This window comes from Thamnophis elegans, chromosome Z (genome assembly GCF_009769535.1).
Source record: "Thamnophis elegans isolate rThaEle1 chromosome Z, rThaEle1.pri, whole genome shotgun sequence".
Taxonomy (NCBI): Eukaryota; Metazoa; Chordata; class Lepidosauria; order Squamata; family Colubridae; genus Thamnophis; species Thamnophis elegans.
In genome coordinates, this window is record NC_045558.1 from 98,021,196 (window position 1) to 98,047,650 (window position 26,455).

General features: G+C 43.2%; 1 protein-coding gene across 1 annotated transcript in view; it reads right to left on the bottom strand.

Moving 5' to 3' along the window:
- The window catches only part of LOC116520443 (keratin, type I cytoskeletal 17-like), a 39,031-nt gene extending 14,105 nt beyond the window's left edge, over positions 1-24,926 (bottom strand). Inside the window, exons 1-3 of the mRNA XM_032234652.1 lie at positions 23,912-24,926; positions 21,287-21,415; positions 908-990 (exon numbers count right to left, since the gene is read on the bottom strand). Coding sequence (XP_032090543.1) covers positions 908-990; positions 21,287-21,415; positions 23,912-24,151 — 452 coding nt within the window. The 5' untranslated portion in view covers positions 24,152-24,926. The remainder of the gene's footprint in view (positions 1-907; positions 991-21,286; positions 21,416-23,911) is intronic.
- Positions 24,927-26,455: the final 1,529 nt, after the last annotated feature.

Here is a 26,455-nt window from a genome sequence, read left to right on the forward strand (position 1 = left end):
CACTTTTCTTCTTTATAACTGCTATTCTAATAGCAAATCCTTCATAAACGTTATTGCATTACGTTCTTGATTAAATTATCTTTCCATTGATATATAATTTTATGGTAGTACTCCAGAAAAAAGGTGGTGTTATTAGTTAGTTTTAGAAAATACACTTTTCCCAAAAGGTTTCCACAATTTTGGCCACTACTGTTTGGCTTTATTTAATTAATGCTTTATGATCTCTCAATACACACTTTTGTACATCTTCTCTTACCTTGCTTTTTTCTGAAAAGTATGTACAGTGCTGAAGCCCAAGGATAACTACATTGTGACCAACATATAAAAGAGGTGTGAAACTGGCTGATTTGTTTTCAAATGTAGATCAAATTAAAATACGAGCATCTCCGCATAGAATTGTAATCAGTTGTTTGAGTGAGTCATCCTAATTTTAATTCTTTCCTGTTGGTGATAGCTTTTCAATATTAAATGTTTCTTTAAGGGCACAGCTAATCTATCACATTAATGTGCTGACCTCTAGTCTGTGAGTTGGTAGAAAAGTATGTCACCATCAATGATAAATGGTAATTGAATAAGGAAAAAAAATCCTATCTAGTTATCATTTCACAAATTCCTTTTTGCAGCCTATATAGCCAGCAACCCAGGTTTTTGCTTGCTATCGGCTATAATAGCTGCTCACACAGAGCGGGGGTGGGGGGGGATTAATCATGTTTTTTACCTTGTACCTGTTACCTAAATTGTTGATTTAAAAAATCATTAAATATTTGCATAATATCAGGATGCCAACAAATAAAAACACAGGTACATGGCTAACATTTTTGTTTTTTAAAATCAGGAAACCTACTGTGAAACAAAATGATTATGTGTGTGATGAAAAAGTAAAGGACAACTGGTTAATTAAACTTACTTCACCCTGAAATCATCAGAAGCAAGTCTGGCATTATCAATCTGTAAGAGCAGTCCAGCATTTTTCAAAGTCTCCTCCTGAATCTATGAAAAAAAGGGGGGTAGATTTCAAAACATCATCATAGAGAATACCATTTAGCAAGAAAAGTCTTAAATATACTAATTATTCAATTCTGAATAATGTCAGTGCAGGACTCCAAGATAAGAGGTGGGCCCAATATTTGATTCCTGTTTTGTTTATTTAATTTAGGATATGGTATTTATAGAGGTCATGCAATCACTGATGTACAACACTAATAAAATAGATATGTACAAATGCAAATAAAAATTTAAGTAAAGTACTAGCATAGAGGTGAAGAGGAAGGTTTCCTTGGAGAGAGAGACAGGGAGGGGGAGGGAGGGAGGGAGAGAGAGAGGGAGGGAGACTGACTGACTGTCTTTCTGACTGACTCTCTGTCTGTCTGTCTGTCTGTCTGTCTGTCTGTCTGTCTGTCTGTCTAGCTGGGTTCCAAGTAACACCCCCAACAAAAGAAGACTCTGAGGCTTGAGATTCCTCAAAGTCCCATTTTGTTAGAGATGTCATATTGGCACCTCTGGGAAAACCTGAATCTCAAAGTTTCCAGGTTTTCCCCACCCGAATGAAAGTCCAAGTCCCTTCCCAGCACCCACATGTCCATCACATGGCCCAATCAGGCACCATCCCACTAGAGATACCTCCTAGTCATGCCCTTCCTGGTACAGAGCAAGATGTCCTTGACTTTTTGTCCAATATTTTTGTGTTTCCGGGCAGGTCCACCATACGTGATAAAAAGTCCCTTGTACTTTTTTACACTTCCAGCAGGTCGGCTTCATGTTTGAGTACATTTTAGCCAATCTTGTTGGTGGTAAATGCCAACAATAAAACATTTTGTACATATTTTCTTTAAGTGCTGCTGATAGTGTTAGTTTATAATTTGTGTTCCAAATTCTTTCCCAATCCACTAGATTTATGTTGTAACCAAAGTTTTTGGCCCACGCCATCGTGCAACCTTTAACTTTTTCTTCTTCTAATGTTACTTCTAATAAATATTTGTAAATTTTCATTATGAATTTATTTTCCAGGCTAATTAAAATTTTATCTATTGTAATTCTGTGTATATTCCATATTCTTTTACATCTTTTTTGTATCTCGGTTGTAGTTGGAGATATGGCCACCAATCTATATTTATATTTTGCTCCTTTAATTCTGGATTTGTTTTCAAATTCCCTTGGCTGTCTAAAATTTCACTATATCTAACCATTTTCGATAGATCTAGTGTATTGGGTGTGTCATGGCTTCCATAGTGGAAAGCCATGTCAGTATTTTCATGTAATGTTTTTCTCTAATTTTATTCCAGATGCACCTGTATCAGTGCATCTCTAATATAATGTCTGCTATAGTATTTTTGTTTCTTTTTACCCTCTTCCCATAGGAAAAAATGCCATCCCATTTGCAAATCGTGGCCCTCTAATGTTAGTATTCTTTTATTTTTTTAAATTGATCCAATCCCTGATCCATGTTAGTGCTGCTGCTTTGTAATAAAGCTCCCAGTCAGGGAGTCCCATATCACCTCCGCTTCTGTCATCCTGTAGAGCTTTCAACTTTATCCCGGCTTTCTTCCCTTGCCATATAAATTTTAATATCATCTTATTCAATTCAGTAAAAAAAAAATCCTAATTTTATGGGGATTGTTTGAAATAAGTATAATAGTCTGGATAGTACATTCATTTTTATCGCTGCTAGACGTTCAGGATCTCGGAGGAGGAGAAGTCCTTGGTGTGCGACTCGCCCAGTTCGTCGTAGCTCTCTGTGTCTTCGGCGATGCTGTTGTTGGAGCTGAGGCTGGCCAATATCTGCACTGGGATCACACTGGTGATCTGGAAGCCGCTCTTCTTCTTCAACTGGGCACCCACCGGACCCCGGATGCCTCCTCCTCCCAGCGAGAGCAGTGCCAGGCTCTGCAGAGGAGGCACCCCAGGAGGGCAGGAGGAGACTGAGGCGGAGGCGGAGGCAGGGGGAGACTGCATCAGGTGGGCCAGCAGGCCAGGCAGGAAGTCCTCCAAGCTGGCACCACTGCTGCTGCATTTAAAAAGGAGGATAACCACTGTCCAAAACCATTCCAAATTTAATTCCACCGCTTGATTCTTCTGTAGCCTTGGCTGGATTTTTTGTCACTGGCTTGAAAAACTTCTCTTGCATCGATCAGGGACTTTGCATTATCCCTGAGGTCAGCAAGATGTATTCTTCCTGTTCACTGTCTCTTCGGGACGCTTTAGGTCCAATTGGACCACCTAGCGGCAAAAGTATCGGCTGTGTTCTCGGAGCATCAAGACCACACGTCCGTATCATCACAACATTGACTCCTCCTCCTAATCTGTATATCTTTTCTTATTGTTCTTGTTACTACTTCCAAAGACAATATAAATGGCATTTGGGATATGGATACCCTTGTGTAGTACCTTTCCGGATGTTAAAATTTTGTGTCACCACTCCATTCACTAATACTTTGGCCTCCTGTTTGGAATATATAGCCATGAACATATTTAAGAATTTCCTGGTGCAGAGCAATATGTCCTTGACTCTCTAAGAAAAGAATGTTATTTTGACTATACGTCTCACATACTTCATATAATCCCCGTTCCCATTTTCCCAAAGCATTAAATGTGGCAGGTTGGACAGTCCAATGCAAAAGATGGCTTCTAGGCCTGACCCCCCCCCCCCAACTCATCAGAAGATTGTGTTGTATAATGAGATTAACACAGGGAGTTAACAGCAAAATCCTAACCAACCCACCCACCCCCTTCCACTCAGAGGGAGGCTTATCAGGGTATTTATCATGGAATGGTTTTACTAATCTATCTGTCTTTACATCCCAACACTTCATCCAGGTAGATTCAGACAAAGGGTACCCTTTCCAATGAACTAAATATTGCAATCAACCGATCTAGAGTGTACAATCTTTTTTTAGTTTATAATGGGTTTCTCCTTGCATCACTATAGGTCTGGGAGGTGGCTGAGTCTGCAGTCTTAATCTAGACCATAGAGCTGGCTTCAGCAGACTACAATGAAAAACAGGATGCACTTACCCTAGAATTCAGGGGAGGCTAAGATGAACTGTCACTGGGTTAATTACTTTCATTATTGGTAAGGGATCTAAAAATTTAGGACCCAGCTTTTTGCTAGACAGCTTCAACTGTATGTATTTGGTTGATAGAAAAACTTGATCTCCCACACGGGTGGGGGTTTGAAGAGACCAGTGTTTGTCTGCTTGCCTTTTATACTCATCGGGGGCTTTTGACAGCACTTTTTTCCGTATTCTCACACCCCTTCCTTAACAACTCCATCCACTCGGTCAAAGTCATAGAGGAAGGGGGTTCTCTGGGCAGTTCAGGCATGGGGACAAACTCCATGTTGCTGGTGACCTGAAAAGGAGTTAATCCAATGCTGCTATACACGGTGTTGTTGTAACTTACGTCTGCAAATGGCAACAGTTTTGCCAGTATTCTTGTTGGTAATCCATATAGTATCTTATATATTACTCCACCATTGCGTTTGTATGTTCTGCTGTGCCATTACGCCACGATGATCATACTCATATGGAAAGCCGAGCTAAGTCCTTGTGTGGATTTGATGGGTCTCAGGAACTCTCTCCAAAACCTGGTCATGAATTGGCCATGAGATGACCTGCCATCTATTTAATGAACATCTAAGCCAGCTTCTTTGCAGAAGGCAGTCCTGAGTAAACAATGAAGTGGGCTTGCTTAGGAAATAAACCGATTACTGTCCAAATCACTGTGTTTCCCCCACTGTTTGGAGGTTTGACAATAAAATCCATTGCAATTTCTTCCCAAGGTCTGCTGGGGCTTGCCACTTGTTGAAGGAGTCCAGGGGGGTTTCCTGGTCTCATTTTCATAGCAGTACAAGTGGCACAGCTTTTCACATAGTCCTCCACATCTGCTTTCATCTTTGGCCATTAGAATTGCCTTTCAGCCAGGTGTAGGGGTTTCAGGAATCCGAAGTGGTCAGCCATCCTTGAGTAGTGGTTGCACTGTAGCACCTCCAGTCTCAAGCTTGCAGGGACATATGGCTTGGATTCCTTCCCTGTTAGCCCATCCCTCATAGTCAGAATGTCATTATTATTTGTGAGCCAGGGGTCATCTGGAAGCATGGTTCTTAGTGCAGCTGTCAGCATGTCCGGTCGGAGTCGGACAGCCATCTGGTGTGGCCTCTGGTGGTGACCTGTGTGGCTTGTTGTACGGTGGGAATGATGGCATGGATGACTTCTTCCTTGCTGCTGTCAAACTGCAGCTTTCTTGACAAGGCATCAGCAAGCAGATTCTCTCCCGCTGGGATGTACTTCAGCTTGAAGTTAAATCATCTGAAGTATTGTGCCCAGCAGGTCTGTTTAGGATATAATTTTCTAGGGGTTTTTAGGGCCTTGAGGTTTTTATGATCAGTCCAAACCTCAAAAGGTGCCTTACCCCCTTCAAGAAAATGCCTCCAAGAGAGGAGAGCCCAATGGACTGTGTAGGTTTCCCTCAACTTCATTGGGAAGGAGTGGAACCTCTACAGCAATTTTCCCCTTCCCTTCACAGGGTCACCCTCCTGGCCAAGGGTGTGGCTGGTGTCCGAACTTGAGGGACAGGAGCTGGAGCCAGGCATTCTGATGCCCTGTAGCCATGCTGTCCATACTGGTAGCATTTGGCAGTCTCAGAGGATGTGAGCAGCAGCAGTTGGGCAGTTTAGTTGGGGTCCGGTGGCCCAAGGGCTTCTCGCTGGCCTCTCAATAGTCAGCTTCCTGTGGGGGATGATCTCTAGATCCATGGCCATTGCGGTGTTGTACCAGTTTTTTATGTATTCTGGAACCCCTTGAATGCTGCAAGATTTCCAGAGCTTTGGGTCAAGGGCCTCTTTGAAGTGGTGAATAAGGAGGCGCTCCGGCCAGTTTCTCAGTTTCCTGGTCAGTCCCAGATTAGCTCTTGGGGAGGTCAGCCCACTTGTTTCTTTTCTTTTTTATGAAAATTTTTATTGTTAAAAAGAATAATAAAACTTTGGACATGGTGAAACTCCGATTGCTCTGCCATACAGAGTATAACACATATCTCTTGTGATTCAATGCCCATTTCTACTAACTAATTATATACATACTTAACCTCTTCTACACTGGACTTACTTGGACTTAATCTTCGTAAATGTCAACGACCATAAGGCAGTGACCGTTGCATTGTGAAGGCCAGGGGCAGGACGTCACGGATTACAGCACGCCATTGCTTCCGATTTAGGGCGGCTTGTTGGGCATCGGTTATCGAGAAATGGAGTGGTTGAAGATCGTGAGCCACTTGGGATATCCACATTTTCTTTGGGGCATTTCGTGCAATTTTCCATCCATCCGGTCGCAGCAAGTTAATCGATCGGTAAGGTAATCGGCTATTGTCCATACGGCAAACGTGTCCAAACCATCTAAGTCGTTGTCTTCTTAGGTAAAGTTCGGTTGTAGTTTGGTTTTTACACAGCTGCAATACCGTTTCGTTTTTCCATCGGTCCCGTAGAGTTATGTGCAGAATGTTGCGCAGGCATCTTAGCTGGAATCGTTCTAATAGGTTCAGGTCGCTTTTAAGTAAAGTCCACGATTCCGAGCCGTACAGTAAGATTGTGCGGATGGAAGCATTAAATATCCTCATCTTGGTCGCAATCGTCACGTCATTTTGGCTCCACAGGCACTTCCTTAAAGAGGCGAATGCGGCTGTAGCATTGTCAATGCGGCTTTTGATGTCATTTGTAGCCACTACACGTTGGCTGTCGATGATCGACCCCAAATATTTAAACGTGTCTACTCTTTCGATAGGGTTGCCTTCGAGGTGCAGTTGAGCTGGTTGAGTGCCCGTGAAAATGAATTTGGTTTTTGTACCATTTATCACCAGGCCGAGCTTGTTAGCATTTGCTTGTAATGCATCCAGGGTATTTTGGGCGGTTTGGGCTGTTTCAGCAAAGAAGACAATGTCATCAGCATACACCAAGTCTGTGAGAGACAGCTGAGCCCCGATTTGAACGCCTGGTGTGTCTTTAAAAGTTTGTCTGAGGATCCAATCCATGGTTATATTGAAGAGCATTGGTGAAATAATACAGCCTTGTTTGACGCCGGTAGTTATTGAGAATGGTGGAGACACATTTCCCAAGTATTTTGTCCGGCTCATTCCACCTTCATAAAAAGCTTTAAGCACGTTGAGTGTAGCATAGGGGATTGATTCAGCTTTAAGGGCGCACCACAACGATGAATGATCTATGCTATCGAAGGCGTATGAAAAGTCCACAAATACTAAAAAAGTGTCCTTTTTGTGATGCAGGCGTGATTCGGCTAGTTGTCTCAGGGTAAATATTTGGTCTGTGCAACCTCTTCCTGGTCTGAAACCGGCTTGCTCTTCCCTGCAATTAGTTTCTCTGACTTTCAGTAGTCTGGATCGGATTATAGAGGTTAAGAGCTTGCCGGATGTTGATAGCAAACTTATTCCTCTATAGTTTTTGCAATCGGCTGGGTCTCCCTTTTTGTGGATTGGTACAATAATCGAGTCTTTGAAGTCTTGAGGCACGACTCTTTGGTCCCAGATGGCAGAGTATATACATTTCAATTGTTTTACTATCAGTTCTCCTCCCGCTTTCAAAGCTTCAGCAGGGATATTGTCTACCCCAGGTGCCTTCCGGTTCTTACAGTTACAATTACATAATATATTATCTATATTGACTCTTATTTCAATCTATGCATCCTTGTGCTTATTCATTCTGACTTTCCTTCCTTAAATCCAACCACTGATAAAATCTATCCAAATCTCATAGTATTCTGCCTGTCCTTTATTCTTCAGTTCAAGCATCAGTCTATCACATTCTGCACAGTCAAGTATTTTCTTTGTAATTTCTCTTTCTTTAGGTATGTTTCCACCTTTCCATTGCTGGGCGTAAACTATTCTTGCAGCTGTTAAGATATGCAGTGTTAAATATGTTAACCCTTTGCTTAAATCCTCTTTGATAATTCCTAATAGGAATATTTCTGGTTTGAATTCCAATCTCTGTCTGATCATTTTTTCCAACCATCTCCAAATCCTTTGCCAATATTCATTTGCTTTGCTACATGAATACCACATATGGTAGTAGGTGCCTGGTGTTTGATCACATTTCCAGCATTTAGGTGGTACATTTTTATACATTTTGGCTAGCTTGGCTGGAGGTAGGTGCCACCCATAGAACATTTTATATAGGTTCTCTTTGTACAATGTGGCCATAGTTAGTTTCCTTTTCTTATCCCACAACTTTTCCTATTTTTCTAATTCGATACGGTAACCAAAGTTCTTTGCCCATACCACCATCATTTCTTTAATAGACTCTTCCTCCATTTTGTAATCTAATAAAAATGTATACATTACTTTGATCATTTTCTCCTCTGTCCCCAATAGAAGTTTATCTAATGCCATTAAATTCCTATTCCTGCCCCATGTTCTCATATCTTTCGTATAACTTGACTGAATTTGTAAGTATGATCACTATTCTAATTCCAATCCTTGTTCTTTTACTTGCAGTCTCGATTTTAATCCCCCTGATCATCTAATATATCTTTATATGTTACAATTATTCCCCAGTTTATAAGATTGGGATATACCACCGCTTCTAGGGTGGAGAACCAGTTTAGTATTTCCATGTAGGTTTTTTTTTGTTTTGTTCCATATCTCCAGTAGAGCCTGTCTTATATAATGTCTTTGGAAGAATGGTGCACCTTATGTCTTTCATACCAGAAGAATGCATCCATCCTGCTTGTATATTGTGACCCTCTAATGTTAATACTCTCTTGTTTTTAAGGTTATCCATTCTTTGACCCATGTGATCGTTGCCACTTGGTAATATAATTCCCAATCAGGCAAACCAAACCCTCCTTTTTTTAAGCCTCCTGAAGTAGTTTCAATTTAATTATTGACTTTTTCCCTTATCATTCAAATTTCAACACAATTTTATTCAAATTGTCTTTAGCAGATTTTTTTATTATTATTTTTCCCTCCTACAACACCTTACAGTCATTATATCAACATTGTTATGTCATCATACCTGTACATGTATATAATATTTCACTTCTATATTTACACACCTTTATACACAATTCTATATATATATTTATATATATTGTTTCTTGGCTTAATTAATTTTATTCTTCTTTTGCAGCCATTTGTAACAATTGTTCCAAATTTCATGATATTCCGACTCTTCTTTATCTTTTAATTTCAGTGTTAATTTGTCCATCTCTGCACAATCCAAAGTTTTTTTTATCACTAATTCGTCCGAGGGGGTATTATTTTGTTTCCATCATTGGGCAAATGTTATTCTAGCTGTAGTTAGCAGATGTGTTAATATATACTTAATTTTCTTTGTATATTTTCCTTTGATTATTCCCAGCAGAAAGATTTTGGGTTTATATTTTATCTGTTCTCCTGTAATTTCTTGCATCCATTTCCAAATTTTTGTCCAATATTTTTGTGTTTCCGGGCAGGTCCACCATACGTGATAAAAAGTCCCTTGTACTTTTTTACACTTCCAGCAGGTCGGCTTCATGTTTGAGTACATTTTAGCCAATCTTGTTGGTGGTAAATGCCAACAATAAAACATTTTGTACATATTTTCTTTAAGTGCTGCTGATAGTGTTAGTTTATAATTTGTGTTCCAAATTCTTTCCCAATCCACTAGATTTATGTTGTAACCAAAGTTTTTGGCCCACGCCATCGTGCAACCTTTAACTTTTTCTTCTTCTAATGTTACTTCTAATAAATATTTGTAAATTTTCATTATGAATTTATTTTCCAGGCTAATTAAAATTTTATCTATTGTAATTCTGTGTATATTCCATATTCTTTTACATCTTTTTTGTATCTCGGTTGTAGTTGGAGATATGGCCACCAATCTATATTTATATTTTGCTCCTTTAATTCTGGATTTGTTTTCAAATTCCCTTGGCTGTCTAAAATTTCACTATATCTAACCATTTTCGTTAGATCTAGTGTATTGGGTGTGTCATGGCTTCCATAGTGGAAAGCCATGTCAGTATTTTCATGTAATGTTTTTCTCTAATTTTATTCCAGATGCACCTGTATCAGTGCATCCCTAATATAATGTCTGCGATAGTATTTTTGTTTCTTTTTACCCTCTTCCCATAGGAAAAAATGCCATCCCATTTGCAAATCGTGGCCCTCTAATGTTAGTATTCTTTTATTTTTTTAAATTGATCCAATCCCTGATCCATGTTAGTGCTGCTGCTTTGTAATAAAGCTCCCAGTCAGGGAGTCCCATATCACCTCCGCTTCTGTCATCCTGTAGAGCTTTCAACTTTATCCTGGCTTTCTGGCTTTCTTCCCTTGTCATATAAATTTTAATATCATCTTATTCAATTCAGTAAAAAAAAAATCCTAATTTTATGGGGATTGTTTGAAATAAGTATTATAGTCTGGATAGTACATTCATTTTTATCGCTGCTAGACGTTCAGGATCTCGGAGGAGGAGAAGTCCTTGGTGTGTGACTCGCCCAGTTCGTCGTAGCTCTCTGTGTCTTCGGCGATGCTGTTGTTGGAGCTGAGGCTGGCCAATATCTGCACTGGGATCACACTGGTGATCTGGAAGCCGCTCTTCTTCTTCAACTGGGCACCCACCGGACCCCGGATGCCTCCTCCTCCCAGCGAGAGCAGTGCCAGGCTCTGCAGAGGAGGCACCCCAGGAGGGCAGGAGGAGACTGAGGCGGAGGCGGAGGCGGAGGCAGGGGGAGACTGCATCAGGTGGGCCAGCAGGCCAGGCAGGAAGTCCTCCAAGCTGGCACCACTGCTGCTGCATTTAAAAAGGAGGATAACCACTGTCCAAAACCATTCCAAATTTAATTCTATAATGAAAATCAAATCATCTGCAAAGGCCTGAATTTTATATTCCTCTTTTTTTAATTTTAGTTCCTCTTATCTCTGAATTTTGTCTAATTCTTATTAAAAGACTTTCAAGCATCAGGATAAAGAGCAGAGGTGATAGTGGGCAACCCTGCCTTACTCCTTTCATTATTTTAAGTTTAAGGGTCTCTGTACTTTCCCCATTTAATAATATATTTGCCCTTTTGGTGGAGTACATCGTTTCTATTAATCTTTCAAATTGGTCCCCTAATTTGATGTTCTTAATTTGTTGTATCATGAATTCCCAATTAAAATTGTCAAATGCCTTCTGTGCATCCAGAAAGACAAGTGCCACTTGTTTCTCTGGATGCGCTTCATAGTACTCTAAAATATTTGCCATTATTCTAGTGTTATTCCTGATTTGTCTTGTTGGGAGGAGGAGCTGCGCTGAGGCTCCCCCAAGTCAGTGGCCCGGGAGAGCAAGACGTTCAGGATCTCGGAGGAGGAGAAGTCCTTCGTGTGCGACTCGCCCAGGTCGTTGTAGCTCTCTGTGTCTTCGGCGATGCTGTTGTTGGAGCTGAGGCTGGCCAATATCTGCACTGGGATCACACTGGTGATCTGGAAGCCGCTCTTCTTCTTCAACCGGGCACCCACCGGACCCCGGATGGCTCCTCCTCCCAGCGAGAGCAGTGCTAGGCTCTGCAGAGGAGGCATCCCAGGAGGGCAGGAGGAGACTGAGGTGGAGGCAGAGGCAGGGGGAGACTGCATCAGGTGGGCCAGCAGGCCAGGCACGTAGTCCTCCAAGCTGGCACCACTGCTGCTGCATTTAAAAAGGAGGATAACCACTGTCCAAAACCATTCCAAGTTTAATTCTATAATGAATATCAAATCATCTGCAAGGGCCTGAATTTTATACTCCTCTTTTTTTAATTTTAGTTCCTCTTATCTCTGAATTTTGTCTAATTCTTATTAAAAGACTTTCAAGCATCAGGATAAAGAGCAGAGGTGACAGTGGGCAACCCTGCCTTACTCCTTTCATTATTTTAAGGGTCTCTGTACTTTCCCCATTTAATAATATATTTGCCCTTTTGGTGGAGTACATCGTTTCTATTAATCTTTCAAATTGGTCCCCTAATTTGATGTTCTTAATTTGTTGTATCATGAATTCCCAATTAAAATTGTCAAATGCCTTCTGTGCATCCAGAAAGACAAGTGCCACTTGTTTCTCTGGATGCGCCTCATAGTACTCTAAAATATTTGCTATTATTCTAGTGTTATTCCTGATTTGTCTTGTTGGGGGGAGAAGCTGCGCTCAGGCTCCCCCAAGTCGGTGGCCCAGGAGAGCAAGACGTTCAGGATCTCGGAGGAGGAGAAGTCTTTAGTCTTTCAGTTTATTTATATGCCGCCCTTTTCCCTGGGGGGACTCAGGGCGGCTTACAACTCAAAAAGGGGGGGGGACAAACATTTAACACATAGGACAATACGTCATTAAAAAACACAACATTCATACCATTCGGGTGGGTTACAGTCTTTAGCCCCAGGCCTGATGGGATAGCCAGATTTTGAGGGCTGTGCGGAAGGTCTGGAGGGTGGTGAGGGTACGAATCTCCACGGGGAGATCGTTCCATAGGGTCGGAGCTGCCACCAAGAAGGCTCTCCTCCGCGTGGTAGCCAGTCGACATTGACCGACAGATGGGACTCGGAGGAGGCCTAATCTATGGGATCTAATAGGTCGAGTGGAGGTGATTGGCAGTAGGCGGTCTCTCAAGTACCCAGATCCACTACCATGAAGGGCTTTATGGGTGATAAGTAGCACCTTGAAGCGTACCCAGAGATCGACAGGTAGCCAGTGCAGCTCGCGGAGGATAGGTGTTATGTGGGGTGCACCCACAATCGCTCACGTGGCCGCGTTCTGGACTAGCTGAAGTCGCTGAATACTCTTCAAGGGCAGTCCCATGTAGAGCACATTGCAATACTCCAGCCTAGAGGTCACAAGGGCACGAGTGACTGTTGTGAGAGCCTCCCGGTTCAGGTAGGGGCGCAACTGGTGCACCAGGTGAACCAGGGCAAATGCCCCCCTGGTCACAGCTGACAAATGGTGTTCAAAAGTCAGCTGTGGGTCCAGGAGGACTCCCAAGTTGTGGACCCTGTCTGAGGGGCGTAGTGTTTGACCCCCCAGCCTGAGAGATGGAATACTTGCCAAATTAGTGGGAGGGAAACACAACAGCCACTCGGTCTTATCTGGGTTGAGCACGAGTTTGTTAGCCCTCATCCAGCCCCTAACAGCTTCAAGGCCCTGGCTCATCACGTCCACCGCTTCATTGAGTTGGCACGGGGCGGACAGATACAACTGAGTATCGTCCGCATACTGGTGGTATTTTATCCCGTGCCGCTGAATGATCTCGCCCAGCGGTTTCATGTAGATGTTGACAAATAGGGGGGACAAGACCGAACCCTGCGGCACCCCATATGTTAGGGGTCTAGGGGTCGATCTCTGCCCTCCAACTAACACCGACTGCGACCTGTCCGAGAGGTAAGAGGAGAACCACCGCAAAACAGTGCCTCCCACCCCCACCTCCCGCAGTCGTCGCAGAAGGATACCATGGTCGATGGTATCGAAAGCCGCTGAGAGGTCAAGGAGAACCAAGATGGAGGCGGAGCCTCAGTCCCTGGCTCTCCAGAGGTCATCGGTCAATGTGACCAAAGCAGTTTCTGTGCTGTAGCCAGGCCTGAAGCCGGACTGGAATGGGTCAAGATAACTAGCTTCCTCCAAGGACCGTTGGAGCTGAAAGGCCACCACCTTCTCAACAACCTTCCCCACAAAGGGGAGGTTGGAGACTGGATGATAATTGTTAAGAACGGCTGGATCCAAAGATGGTTTCTTCAGGAGGGGTCTCACCACCGCCGCTTTAAGTGTGGGGGGAAAGACCCTCTCCCAAAGGGAGGCGGTAACAACTGCCTGGATCCAGCCCCGTGTCACCTCCTTGCTGTTAGCAACCAGCCAGGAGGGGCACGGGTCCAGCACACATGTGGAGGCACTCACAGCTCTCATGGCCTTGTCCACGTCCTCAGGGGCAACATCCTGAAACTCAACCAAGCGATGGTCTACCAGATTATCCCCTTGTGCCTCGGCTGGATCTGCGGAATCGGAGTCCAAGTCCGACCCAAACCGAGCAACTTTGTCCACTAAGAACTGGACATAATCCTCAGCCCTACCCTGCAGGGGATCCCCCATATCCCTCCTATTTAGGAGGGAACGGTTTACCCTGAACAGGGCAGCTGGGCGCGACTCAGCGGAGGCAATCAAGGTGGCAATATAAGTTCTTTTCGCCGTCCTGATTGCCCTGATGTATTCCTTGATGCAAGATGTTAGAAGTGTTCGGTTCGATTCGGATTTATTGGATCTCCATAAGTGCTCTAGGCGTCTCTTCCGGTGCTTCCACTCCCGGAGTTCCTTGGTGAACCAAGGAGGCCTCCTGGATCCACTGCCTCGGAGCGGCCGTAGTGGCACAATCCGGTTAAGAGACTCCGTCGCTGCCGAGTTCCAGGCAGCAACCAGAGTCTCCACCGGACTGTGGGCAAGGGTATCAGGAATAACCCTAAGCTCCGTCTGGAACCTCAAGGGGTCCATAAGTCGCCTGGGGAGGAACCAACTGGTCAGTTCCTCCTCCCTACAGTGGGGGTTTGGTCTCCGAAAGTCAAGCCTCAGTAGGCAGTGGTCTGACCACGAAAGGGGTATGAACTCACTACCCCTCAGACCAAGATCACAAGTCCACTGCTCCGAGAGAAATACGAGGTGGCAATATAAGTTCTTTTCGCCGTCCTGATTGCCCTGATGTATTCCTTGATGCAAGATGTTAGAAGTGCTCGGTTTGATTCGGATTTATTGGATCTCCATAAGTGCTCTAGGCGTCTCTTCCGGCGCTTCCACTCCCGGAGTTCCTCGGTGAACCAAGGAGGCCTCCTGGATCCACTGCCTCGGAGTGGCCGTAGTGGCGCAATCCAGTTAAGAGACTCCGCCGCTGCCGAGTTCCAGGCAGCAACCAGAGTCTCCACCGGACTGTGGGCAAGGGTATCAGGAATAACCCCAAGCTCCATCTGGAACCTCAAGGGGTCCATAAGTCACCTGGGGCGGAACCAACTGGTCAGTTCCTCCTCCCTACAGTGGGGGTTTGGTCTCCGAAAGTCAAGCCTCAGTAGGCAGTGGTCTGACCACGAAAGGGGTATGAACTCACTACCCCTCAGACCAAGATCACAAGTCCACTGCTCCGAGAGAAATACGAGGTGGCAATATAAGTTCTTTTCGCCGTCCTGATTGCCCTGATGTATTCCTTGATGCAAGATGTTAGAAGTGCTCGGTTTGATTCGGATTTATTGGATCTCCATAAGTGCTCTAGGCGTCTCTTCCGGCGCTTCCACTCCCGGAGTTCCTCGGTGAACCAAGGAGGCCTCCTGGATCCACTGCCTCGGAGTGGCCGTAGTGGCGCAATCCAGTTAAGAGACTCCGCCGCTGCCGAGTTCCAGGCAGCAACCAGAGTCTCCACCGGACTGTGGGCAAGGGTATCAGGAATAACCCCAAGCTCCATCTGGAACCTCAAGGGGTCCATAAGTCACCTGGGGCGGAACCAACTGGTCAGTTCCTCCTCCCTACAGTGGGGGTTTGGTCTCCGAAAGTCAAGCCTCAGTAGGCAGTGGTCTGACCACGACAGGGGTATGAAATCACTACCCCTCAGACCAAGATCACAAGTCCACTGCTCTGAGAGAAATACGAGGTCGAGCATGTGACCCGCTGAGTGGGTTGGGCCCCGAATTACTTGTGTCAAGCCCATGGCTGTCATGGAAGCCATGAACTCCTGCGCCCCATCAGAGTGTTCACCAAGCGAAGGCAAATTGAAATCCCCCAGAACCATAAGCCTGGGGAACTCAATCGCCAGCTCGGCTATTGACTCCAGGAGCGAGGGGAGGGCTGCTGCAAGTCCTTGGTGTGCGACTTGCCCAGGTCGTCGTAGCTCTCTGTGTCTTCGGCGATGCTGTTGTTGGACCTGAGGCTGGCCAATATCTGCACTGGGATAACACTGGTGATCTGGAAGCCGCTCTTCTTCTTCAACTGGGCACCCACCGGACCCCGGATGGCTCCTCCTCCCAGCGAGAGCAGTGCCAGGCTCTGCAGAGGAGGCACCCCAGGAGGGCAGGAGGAGACTGAGGCGGAGGCATGGGGAGACTGCATCAGGGGATCCCCCGCATCCCTCCTATTTAGGAGGGAACGGGTTATCCTGAACAGGGCGGCTGGGCGCGACTCAGCGGAGGCAATCAAGGTGGCAATATAAGTTCTTTTCGCCGTCCTGATTGCCCTGATGTATTCCTTGATGCAAGATGTTAGAAGTGCTCGGTTCGATTCGGATTTATTGGATCTCCATAAGTGCTCTAGGCGTCTCTTCCGGCGCTTCCTCTCCCAGAGTTCCTCGGTGAACCAAGGAGGCCTCCTGGATCCACTGCCTCGGAGCGGCTGTAGTGGCACAATCCGGTTAAGAGACTCCGTCGCTGCCGAGTTCCAGGCAGCAACCAGAGTCTCCACCGGACTGTGGGCAAGGGTATCAGGAATAACCCCAAGCTCCGTCTGGAACCTCAAGGGGTCCATAAGTCACCTGGGGCAGAACCATCTGGTCGGTTCCTCCTCCCTACAGTGGGGGTTTGGTCTCCGAAAGTCAAGCCTCAGTAGGCAGTGGTCTGACCACGACAGGGGTATGAACTCACTACCCCTCAGACCAAGATCACAAGTCCACTGCTCCGAGAGAAATACGAGGTCGAGCATGTGACCCGCTGAGTGGGTTGGGCCCCGAATTACTTGGGTCAAGCCCATGGCTGTCATGGAAGCCATGAACTCCTGGGCCCCATCAGAGTGTTCACCGAGCAAAGGCAAATTGAAATCCCCCAGAACCATAAGCCTGGGGAACTCAATCGCCAGCTCGGCTATTGACTCCGGGAGCGAGGGGAGGGCTGCTGCAAGTCCTTGGTGTGCGACTCGCCCAGGTTGTCGTAGCTCTCTGTGTCTTCGGCGATGCTGTTGTTGGACCTGAGGCTGGCCAATATCTGCACTGGGATCACACTGGTGATCTGGAAGCCGCTCTTCTTCTTCAACTGGGCATCCACTGGACCCCGGATGGCTCCTCCTCCCAGCGAGAGCAGTGCCAGGCTCTGCAGAGGAGGCACCCCAGGAGGGCAGGAGGAGACTGAGGCGGAGGCAGAGGCAGAGGGAGACTGCATCAGGTGGGCCAGCAGGCCAGGCAGGAAGTCCTCCAAGCTGGCACCACTGTTGCTGCATTTAAAAAGGAGGATAACCACTGTCCAAAACCATTCCAAATTTAATTCCACTGCTTGATTCTTCTGTAGCCTTGGCTGGATTTTTTGTCACTGGCTTGAAAAACTTCTCTTGCATCGATCAGGGACTTTGCATTGTCCCTGAGGTCAGCAAGATGTATTCTTCCTGTTCACTGTCTCTTCGGGACGCTTTAGGTCCAATTGGACCACCTAGCGGCAAAAGTATCAGCTGTGTTCTCGGAGCATCAAGACCACACGTCCGTATCATCACAACATTGACTCCTCCTCCTAATCTGTATAGCTTTTCTTATTGTTCTTGTTAGTACTTCCAAAGACAATATAAATGGCATTTGGGATATGGATACCCTTGTGTAGTACCTTTCCGGATGTTAAAATTTTGTGTCACCACTCCATTCACTAATACTTTGGCCTCCTGTTTGGAATATATAGCCATGAACATATTTAAGAATTTATCACTGAAATCCATTAGTTGTTCAAAGTTCCATTTGACATTATCAATAGCTTTGGGGGCATTAGAAACATCAATACTGCTTGTGTCTCACTATGTATTTCATAATATTCTAGCGTATCAAGTATTATTCTCATATTGTTCCTAATTTGTCTTTTAGGCAAGAACCCATTTTGATCCACATGTATAAACTCATTTAAAACCCTTTTCCATCTTTCAGCTATTATTACCATAAATATTTTATAATCTGTATTCATCAACGAGATAGACCTATCGTTTTTAATTAACATTAAATCAGTATTTTCTTTTGGAATCAATATAATATTTGTCTCTATAGTGGAATCTTTGTCTCATTTAATTCTGCATTGTATATCTCAAGCAACACTTGTCCAAACGTATCCTGTAGGCTCTTTATACATTTCTACTAGCAACCCATCCGGACCTTGTGCTTTATATTCTTTTGTTTTTTTTATTGCCTCAATTAATTCTGGCAACCTTATTTCTTCATTTAACATATTTTTGTTTGTTCTGAAATTTTAGGCAGTGAGACTTTCTTTAAACATTTTATTGCTTTATCTTCCGAATATCTGTCTGTCTATATCATCATACAGTTTCTTATAATAATCCTGCACTATATTCTTTTTCTGCTCATTCTGATAGCACATCTCTCTTTCCTCATCTAGTTTAATAATTTGTAGTTTACTAATTCATCTTTTCCAATTTTCCATCCCTCTTTCTCTTTATATTTCTTCAATTTATATGCTAACCACCTCCCTGGTTTGTTTGCATTTTCAAAGAAGTTTCGTTTAGTTTTTTTTTTAAATGTCTCTTGCCAACGCCTCCTTCTTAAGCTTGTTTCAATTCCTTGATTTGGGTCTCGGCCTCCACTTGATGCGCCATGTGCTTGAAGCAGCCTCAGAGCAGCTAGACAAATTCAACTTCATCGTCTGGCTCAGGGGCTTCTTCATGAAGCTCAGCTATTCATTCCATCACTTCTCCCTCATTCATGTCATTTGCAATCACCAAAATTAACTCCTGGTTGGTTGGGTATTGATCTCCATAATAATCAATGTACGTCCAGACTTGGTTGAGGAAATAGACTAGCTGGCCCATCAAAGGTCGCTCTAATTCTTGGAGGAGGAGTGGCTGGCGGGTTAGTCTGTTGGGCTGGCACCAGCTGCTGGGCAGCTGCCAGTGGTTGGAGCTGTGTGGGTGGTTGGGCAGGCACTTGTGGCTGGGACATAGCCAGCAGTGGATCTTACACTGGCTGCTGACCTGGTATTTGTGGCGGAACCATGACTGGTGGCTGGAACAGCAGTGGTTGCTGGATGAGCATGGGCTGCAACATCCACATCCATTGATATTGCACCCACCCCTAGCAAGGGGAGAATGCCCACCCAGGTGGGATCTTGTTGACTGGGAACAGTCTAAAGACAGGCTGCTGGGGCAGCATACTAAGTCCCACCAGCCTCAATTGTGGCCCTGGTATTGCCAAATTGAATTGAGCCATTGGGCCCTGCTGCTGTCGTGGCTACTCTCTTGGTAGACTGGGCCCAACACTGGAGGCTGTGGCATGATCCACTTCATGTTGAATAGAATGAGGCTGATGCTCCACTTGGTGGTGCTGCGCCTTAAGGTTTGGAAAAGTAAATGTGTGTTGAGCAGGGCCCACTGGGATTGCCCAGTTCCAAGGAGTGGAGAGGCGCTGCCCACATGGAGTTGGCTGAACTGCTCTGGGAGGCCCACCAATGACTGGCTGTGTGATGGTAGCGGAAGTCCCCATTCCCGAGAGCATCTGAGGTCTGCCATTCCCGATGCCCTCCACTAATAGCCTGGAGTCTGTTCCAATCTATCCTTCATCTGTCGGCTCGACAGCATCTCTTTGGCCATTGCTTCTTGGGGTAGCTTGGCTCCTGTAGCCTCATCCCGCAGAGTCCAAATCTGGCTGTGTGGCTTGCCCAGGTGCTGGCTCTTTGGACCGGGTACCCAGATGACACTCCAATTCCACAGCCATTTCCGCTTCCACTATGGCTTGGAAAGGGGAGTAGATGGTCTCGACATAAATTGCCAAGCCAGCCGCTGTGGCTCCCTCTGTGGCTGTCTTGCCTTCCTCCATCTTCTGAGTCTTCACACTGCCCAGCATCGGGTTGGCATTTGAAGCTCAGCACCCTGAGGCTTGGGGAAATCCACATTCACCTCTTTTTTTAATTTTTAGATTACTTAAAAATAAAGTTAGAATTCAACATTTCTAGAAACCACGGGAAGTTCACATCTCTTGGTACTTTCCTCTGAGCACTGCTTTATGACACTGCAAGTAATTGTGTGAGAGAGATAAAGCCACCAACTTAAGAAACAAATGTTGAGGGACAGAAATTGATATAACCTCACATGCCATATGGCCAGTTCTTTGCTCTGAAGTTTCCACCTTAAGCTGTAGTGCAGGACAAAATAGTGTGACTGATGTAAAATAAAATATGTGTTTAACTTTTATATATAGAATGGGGAGACATCATCTTGATCTCTTCCTCAAAAACAAAATATTTTGGGACAGTCTTGTTTCAGATCACTAACAATGTTCCCTCTATTTTTTTTTTCAGTGTGTGCAGAAAAGTATAGTGTTTGAGTGGCACATTTTCATGTCTAAGCACATGCATTTTTTTTAGCTGTAACTGCTATCAGAGCAGATGTTTGGGAGAGGGGCAAGGAGGAAAAGGGTCCCCTCCCTCTCCCTCAGACTTCCAGGAAGGAAGGAATGTGTGGGGGAGGGAAAGGAAATGGGAAAGAAGAAAAGGAAAGAAAAAGGAATGAAAATGGGGGGAAAAGGAAAGAAAAAGAGAAAGGAAAGGAAATGGAAAAGAGGGAAAGGAAAAAGAAAGAAAATGGGAAAGAAGAAAGGAAAGAATGAAGAGGGGAGGTAAAGGGAAGGGAAGGGAAAAGAAAAAGGGAAAAGGAAATAAGGAAAGGAAAAGAGAAAGGAAAGGAAAAAGGAAAGGAAATGGGAAAGGGAAAGGGAAAGGAAAAGAAAAAGGAAAGGAAATGGAAAAGAAGTAAAGGAAAAGAGAAAGGAAATGGAAAAGAAGAAAGGAAAGGATGAAGAAAAGGAAAAAGGAAAGGAAGATAAAAGAAGGACATAAAGGGAAAGAAAAGAGTGGAAAGGATTGGTACTGCTCAAAATTCAAGTCTCAAGATCCCATGGACCCCTTTGGCTTAGGCATTCCAATTCCACACTGGTTCCCTCTCTCCCTGAAGCGAAGGGATCGCAGAAAGACTGCCCAGCCAGAACGGAGCTTCAGATGACACAATGCCTAAGAAACCCTGGATGTGCAGAGAAACGCAGGCTACAACCAGCGAATCACGTTTCCCCAGGAACCGATGAAGCCCCATAGGACTAATGGGAATTCTCCCTTCTGCAGTGTCATTGGTTGCCAGGCAGAGCCTTCCTTGATTTCACCAATCACCAGATAGAGGAGAGAGTTCGGTGCAGAGAGAGAAGGGAGGAAGGGGGGATATTTTCAGTCACATTTAAAGAAACATTGTGCTGCAGTTTGAAACTTATGTGCGGTGTTTTCTTGTTTTGTGCGCAGCCGCACAGACGTGCAGCTTAGGGGAAACATTGGTCACTAATACATCCTATGTCGAACAGGAAAAAAGAGAAAAAACATTTCAACATAATACCTCAGACTTTAGCTGGGTCATCGCATTGAAATAAGCACTCATATCAGGGGTACCAGTTGATGCTTGTTTTGTGTAGTACTCTTGGATGTTCTGCTCCAGTTGCATGTTAGATTTTTCAAGGGACAGCACCTTGTTTTAAGGAAAATAAAGTAAAATTGAATTAGAATATCAGAATAAAGAACAGCTGGCAGAATCTTAAACTCTCTAGATCTGCTTTGCTATTTGACTTTAAGTATCATCATCAGGCAGAACTACTGTCAGCTTTGGACATAGATAAATGAATAATTCGACAGACACATAGACTGTCTTGAATGAGTAATTGACTTCCCTAACTGGTGCCCTCAGACTTCCAGAATCTCTCATTCATGTAGCCAATGTCAATAATTAGATTGGAAAGATTCAATGAAAGGCAGAAGAAAACAAGCCCCTCTTTCCTCCTGCAATTCCTTCCTTCCTTCCTTGATCACATCTTTAACCGACTATACATTCTTAAAACTGCCATAGGTACTTGGCCAGTTCCTTACTGCATAGCATCTTCTTCTCAAGTCATTGAACTATTGTTGTGTTGCTGTAGTTGTGAGAAGAACAGGCTTTATTTTCCCTCACCAATGCCTGAATGATGCCATTGGAAGTCCTCAGTGTGGCAATGGCTTTACTCAGGTTGGTAGGAATACAGAGTGCAGAGACAGAGGAGGAAAGTAAGAGAAATAGACCTTAATCCTACACTTATCTATTGATCAATCCCTGATTGGCTCCATCCTGAAATTTGGATGAAGAAAGAATGATAAAGAGAATACTTCTGTCTTTTTAAAATCACCAGAGAAAACAGAATAGTGAAGCATGAAAACTAGATGTCTTCAAAAGTTATATTGGCAGAATCCACTATGACATTTCCTAAATGAAATTTCCTAGTGTATCTAGAAAAATACAATCTGAAAATCTTTAGAAAGTACTAAATGGGGGGAAATTATTGGAAGCTTATTTGCATAGTTGCATATATATTGTATTTAAATTAATGAAAGTGGTGTAATACCACTATTGACTAAACACATGGTCCCTGCCACGGAAGGAATTGGAACTATTTCTGTTCTGCTCTGTTATCTCATGTCTGAAAAGAAAAGTCATTTTAATTTATCCTTACAAATATGATTCCATGTTCTCATACTGAGACGGTGGATTACAATCTATTTAGTTGTTTCTGTGCTGGAGGATTAGCTATACTTCAAAATCCTCTATTTTCTCTATTCAACATTCTGGGTTAATTATTGTCTCTTCTAAACATGTGTTTAGAATTACAGCTCTTAAAGAGGCTCATAAATTGAGAGAAATGTCAAGAGATAAAGACAGAAATTTTAATTTGTGTAGGCAGGGAATATCATCTCCATGGTGAGAGGACAATTCCATCCTGGGTGTTGTCGTGCTAATGACACATTGCATCAAAGTGCAATCAAACAATATTTCTGTGGTACCAAACATATGGAGTTCAGGGGAAATTATACCTACCCCACTTCCATCCCAAAAAAAGATAGTGTATCAAGACATTTAAAACAGCAACCACTGACCATTGCAAATAACCTACAATTATTGCAAATAACCTACAATTAATCTTTCCTTGCTAACTTCCAAACTGTTTGAATTCAGTGTCTCACTTATAACTTTCTGCAATATAAAACAAAGAAAATAAATCTTACATAACCAAAGCATTTTTACCACAAAAACCAGTAAAACACAGACCACAATCACTTATAGAAATGTATTTATTTTTTGTTAGTCCATAAGATCAAATAATTATCACTATGCTGTGTTCTGGAGTACCTCTGTTGCACTGTGAAAACTATTTCACATAAGATGAGTTTTTCTAATGGAAGGTAGAAGGTTTGAGGTTGACGGCCGATGTATTGGGGGGGGGGGTGTTGCCTTACAACACCATAAAATATGATTTTACTGTTAAAACTCCTATCTTCTTTTTCTGTTTATTTTTTATGTTGTAAGCTTCCCAGGGTTATATGCCCCCCAATCTAATATAAAAAAAAGTCTCCTCAATAAATAAAACCCATTAAAAAAGTAGATCAGAATGTTTCAAGAAAAAACAACCTCCTATGCCCTGCCAGTGTAGATCAGGTAGTTTTTTTTACTAATATACTTCAAAACAAAATATAAAGTACACTCAAAAAATCTTGTCCCTTAGCTTTACAAGATTAATCCCACAAGCATGTTTGAAAGCCATGAACAGATAGAATACCGATGACAGAAACAAAGAAAAATTATTGGCTTTTGACTCCATTATTTTCTTCCTCTTATCCTCTCAAATCATACTCTTCCATAATTTTCTATCAAACATTGTCTTTCTTGGGTAGAGGAAGGGACATGATCTAATAATTCATCTAAACATTTATCAACATCATTCCTTTAACACTGAATAATTGGAAAGATGCCACATGTATCTTTCTTCCAGAAAAAAATGCTAGAATGTTTGTCACTTAGACAAACATCTTCCTTGTCAAGAAGCTGTCTTATATTCTCCCATATTCCACAAAAATGCCCGAAAGACAAAGATAGACATACCTTTATAGTATTACTTTTTCCCTGACATTGCCACTAGGAAAACATTATCTGATTACTCACTTTGTCTAGGTAGGCAGCCAGGCGGTCATTCAGATTTTTCATGGTGCCCTTTTCATTCATGTGCAGAATATTTGTGTCCATAAATGCCTGCCCATCACCATATGACAGTTTAGCCATGTCCCCTCTAGCCCTGTGGATACTTGGCACTGCCTGAGAACTGCTTAAGGCAAGCAGGCGTCTTCCCCTGGGTCCTTGCATGCTTCCAGAGCACATGCTGTGGGTGGAAAAAGTAGTAGGCATGGTTTCACCTGCAGAAGCAGTGCAAAACGGAAGAGTGAAAGCAAAGTAAACCTTTGAAAGTCTCCTTATATAGGCAAGTTAAGGGCAAAACTAATCTTCAGCCTTCCCCTTACTGGACTGTCTGGTTGTACCTCATGATAACATGAGGCCCAAGGTCGTTTCCCCCCTCCCCCTCATCCTTGAGGCTAGTTTGCTGTGCCATTGCAAAATTCTCTGATCAGATCTCAATCCACTTCGTCAAAATAACACCAAACTGAATGTTCACACCGGCCTTACAGTTCCCAAGCCAAATAAGCACAATGATTCAAAAAAATAATGGAAGGAAAAGAAATGGTCCAAATAGGTGGGGAATGATTCCATAAAAATGAAAGAGGCTTAGTAAGAAACACAGGGGGCAGGGGTTTCATGTGAGCTGTTGTTATGAAATTGCTATGATTCAGTCACTCACATTTTATGGAAGAACCACATGATACTGGCATGCATCTGTGGTACTCCCACATTTTCTCACTGTTGCTACCACAGTTTCCTTACTAGAGAAAATTCCACCCTTTTGCAGAATTAATACTGTTTACAAGTATACTTGGCCTTAATGGTGCTTTTCCTATGTCCCTAATGTAGGCAAGTTAAAATTCTTAAATTATTGTGCCAGCATCTTAACCCAGTAGATTTTTATACTTTCTCGTCCAGTTGCCTCTTCAAAAAGCACATTTGATCATCATGACCTGATGATTGAGAATCACCATAGACATTTAGTCCTATAATCCTAATTAACCAATTTTCTCTCCCCCGCCCCCATCCCCATATACATAAAATATATTGAATTAATAGCTTGGCAATCTATTTCTATGCACTGAAATACTACTTATGGGACTGGTCCTTAAATGGTGCTATGCAAACCTCATTTTTAAATTCTATGAAAAAATAATTTACAGTTCACCCTTCCTGGTGAACATTTTTGATGATCCCCCATTCCTCTTCACGTTGAAAGCACCAAAGGCACTTCCAGATTGAAATGATTATTGTGACATCATTGTTGCCCAGGGAATGCCCAAGTAAGGGTTCTTTTCATGACTCCATTAATGAGCCCATCAAAGTGGTCCCTACCAACTTATAGTTACTCACTTTTGGCCTGCCAGGTTGGCAGAAGCTGGAGGACAGGAGCTCAAAGCATTAGATGCAAGCATTTTACTCCTTAAGACCCCTTCAGTAAACCTCCACCTTGAGACATTTTCTATTAAATGAGTTCTAGGGAATCATGATTCCCATTCAGCTATGCCTATAAAACAATGATTTATTATCATACTGTATGAGGCAGTAAGTCATATAATAATCATTTGTATGGAGCAAAGTATATGGAGAACTGTGTATGAATTTCAATAATATTTAGAATTTAATAATACATTCATCATCAAACTTTAGATGACTCAAATGTTTGAATGTAGTATATAAAAGGAATATCTTACAACATGTTTCAGTTGCACCAAATTTAATATAATTTTATCCAATATTACAGAGATATTGCTGTTACCTTTTGATTTAAACTCAGGATTTTGTGAAAATTGTCTTTGGATATGCTTGGTTTAAAAATTAGAAGGAAAAATGATAAGCAAGGTGACTTCACATGAAGTATGTGGATATTCCAGTAAGTAAATCATAGTGGATCAATGCAATAGGGGAAACTTCTAAAAACAAAAGCAAAAGAATGTGCAATCTTCAAACGCCTGGAATTTTCCATGGCTTTTCCCCCTACAAATTGTATTTTACAAGCAAAAGAATTGAGATGGAAAATCCCTAGTAATACATTAATAGTTTCAACAAGAGATTCCAAAGTAAATCTCTGAAAATACATTAAGCTTACAATGAAGTATATGACATTGGTCAATACAACAATCACCATCTGAGGCTTACAGACCAAAAGCAAGGTAGTAAATTTCAGTGAGATTTGGTGACTCAAAACCCAGCTGCTCTTATACTGTGTCACACATACTGCTGCTTTTCACATTATTTCTGGCATGCTTTAAGATAGATGTGTGGGAAGGAAAAAGGCTGTTCTACACTGTGTTATGCCATGGGTCAGAAAGGCAGCTAGGTAATGGATGAACCTCATGGGGAAAAAATTAGGCTGTACATGTGAAATGGAAATAGGATAAGGAATAGCAACAGTAGCTTAAAGTGAAAGCCATGGAACAAAGGACCCCTCGAAGATTTTGGGCACAGGTAAGCATGCTGTAACTAAGAAAGTGAGCCATACATTGGAGCCAGAAAAAAACTTAGCTACATGGGCCTTGAATTTTTTATACAGGA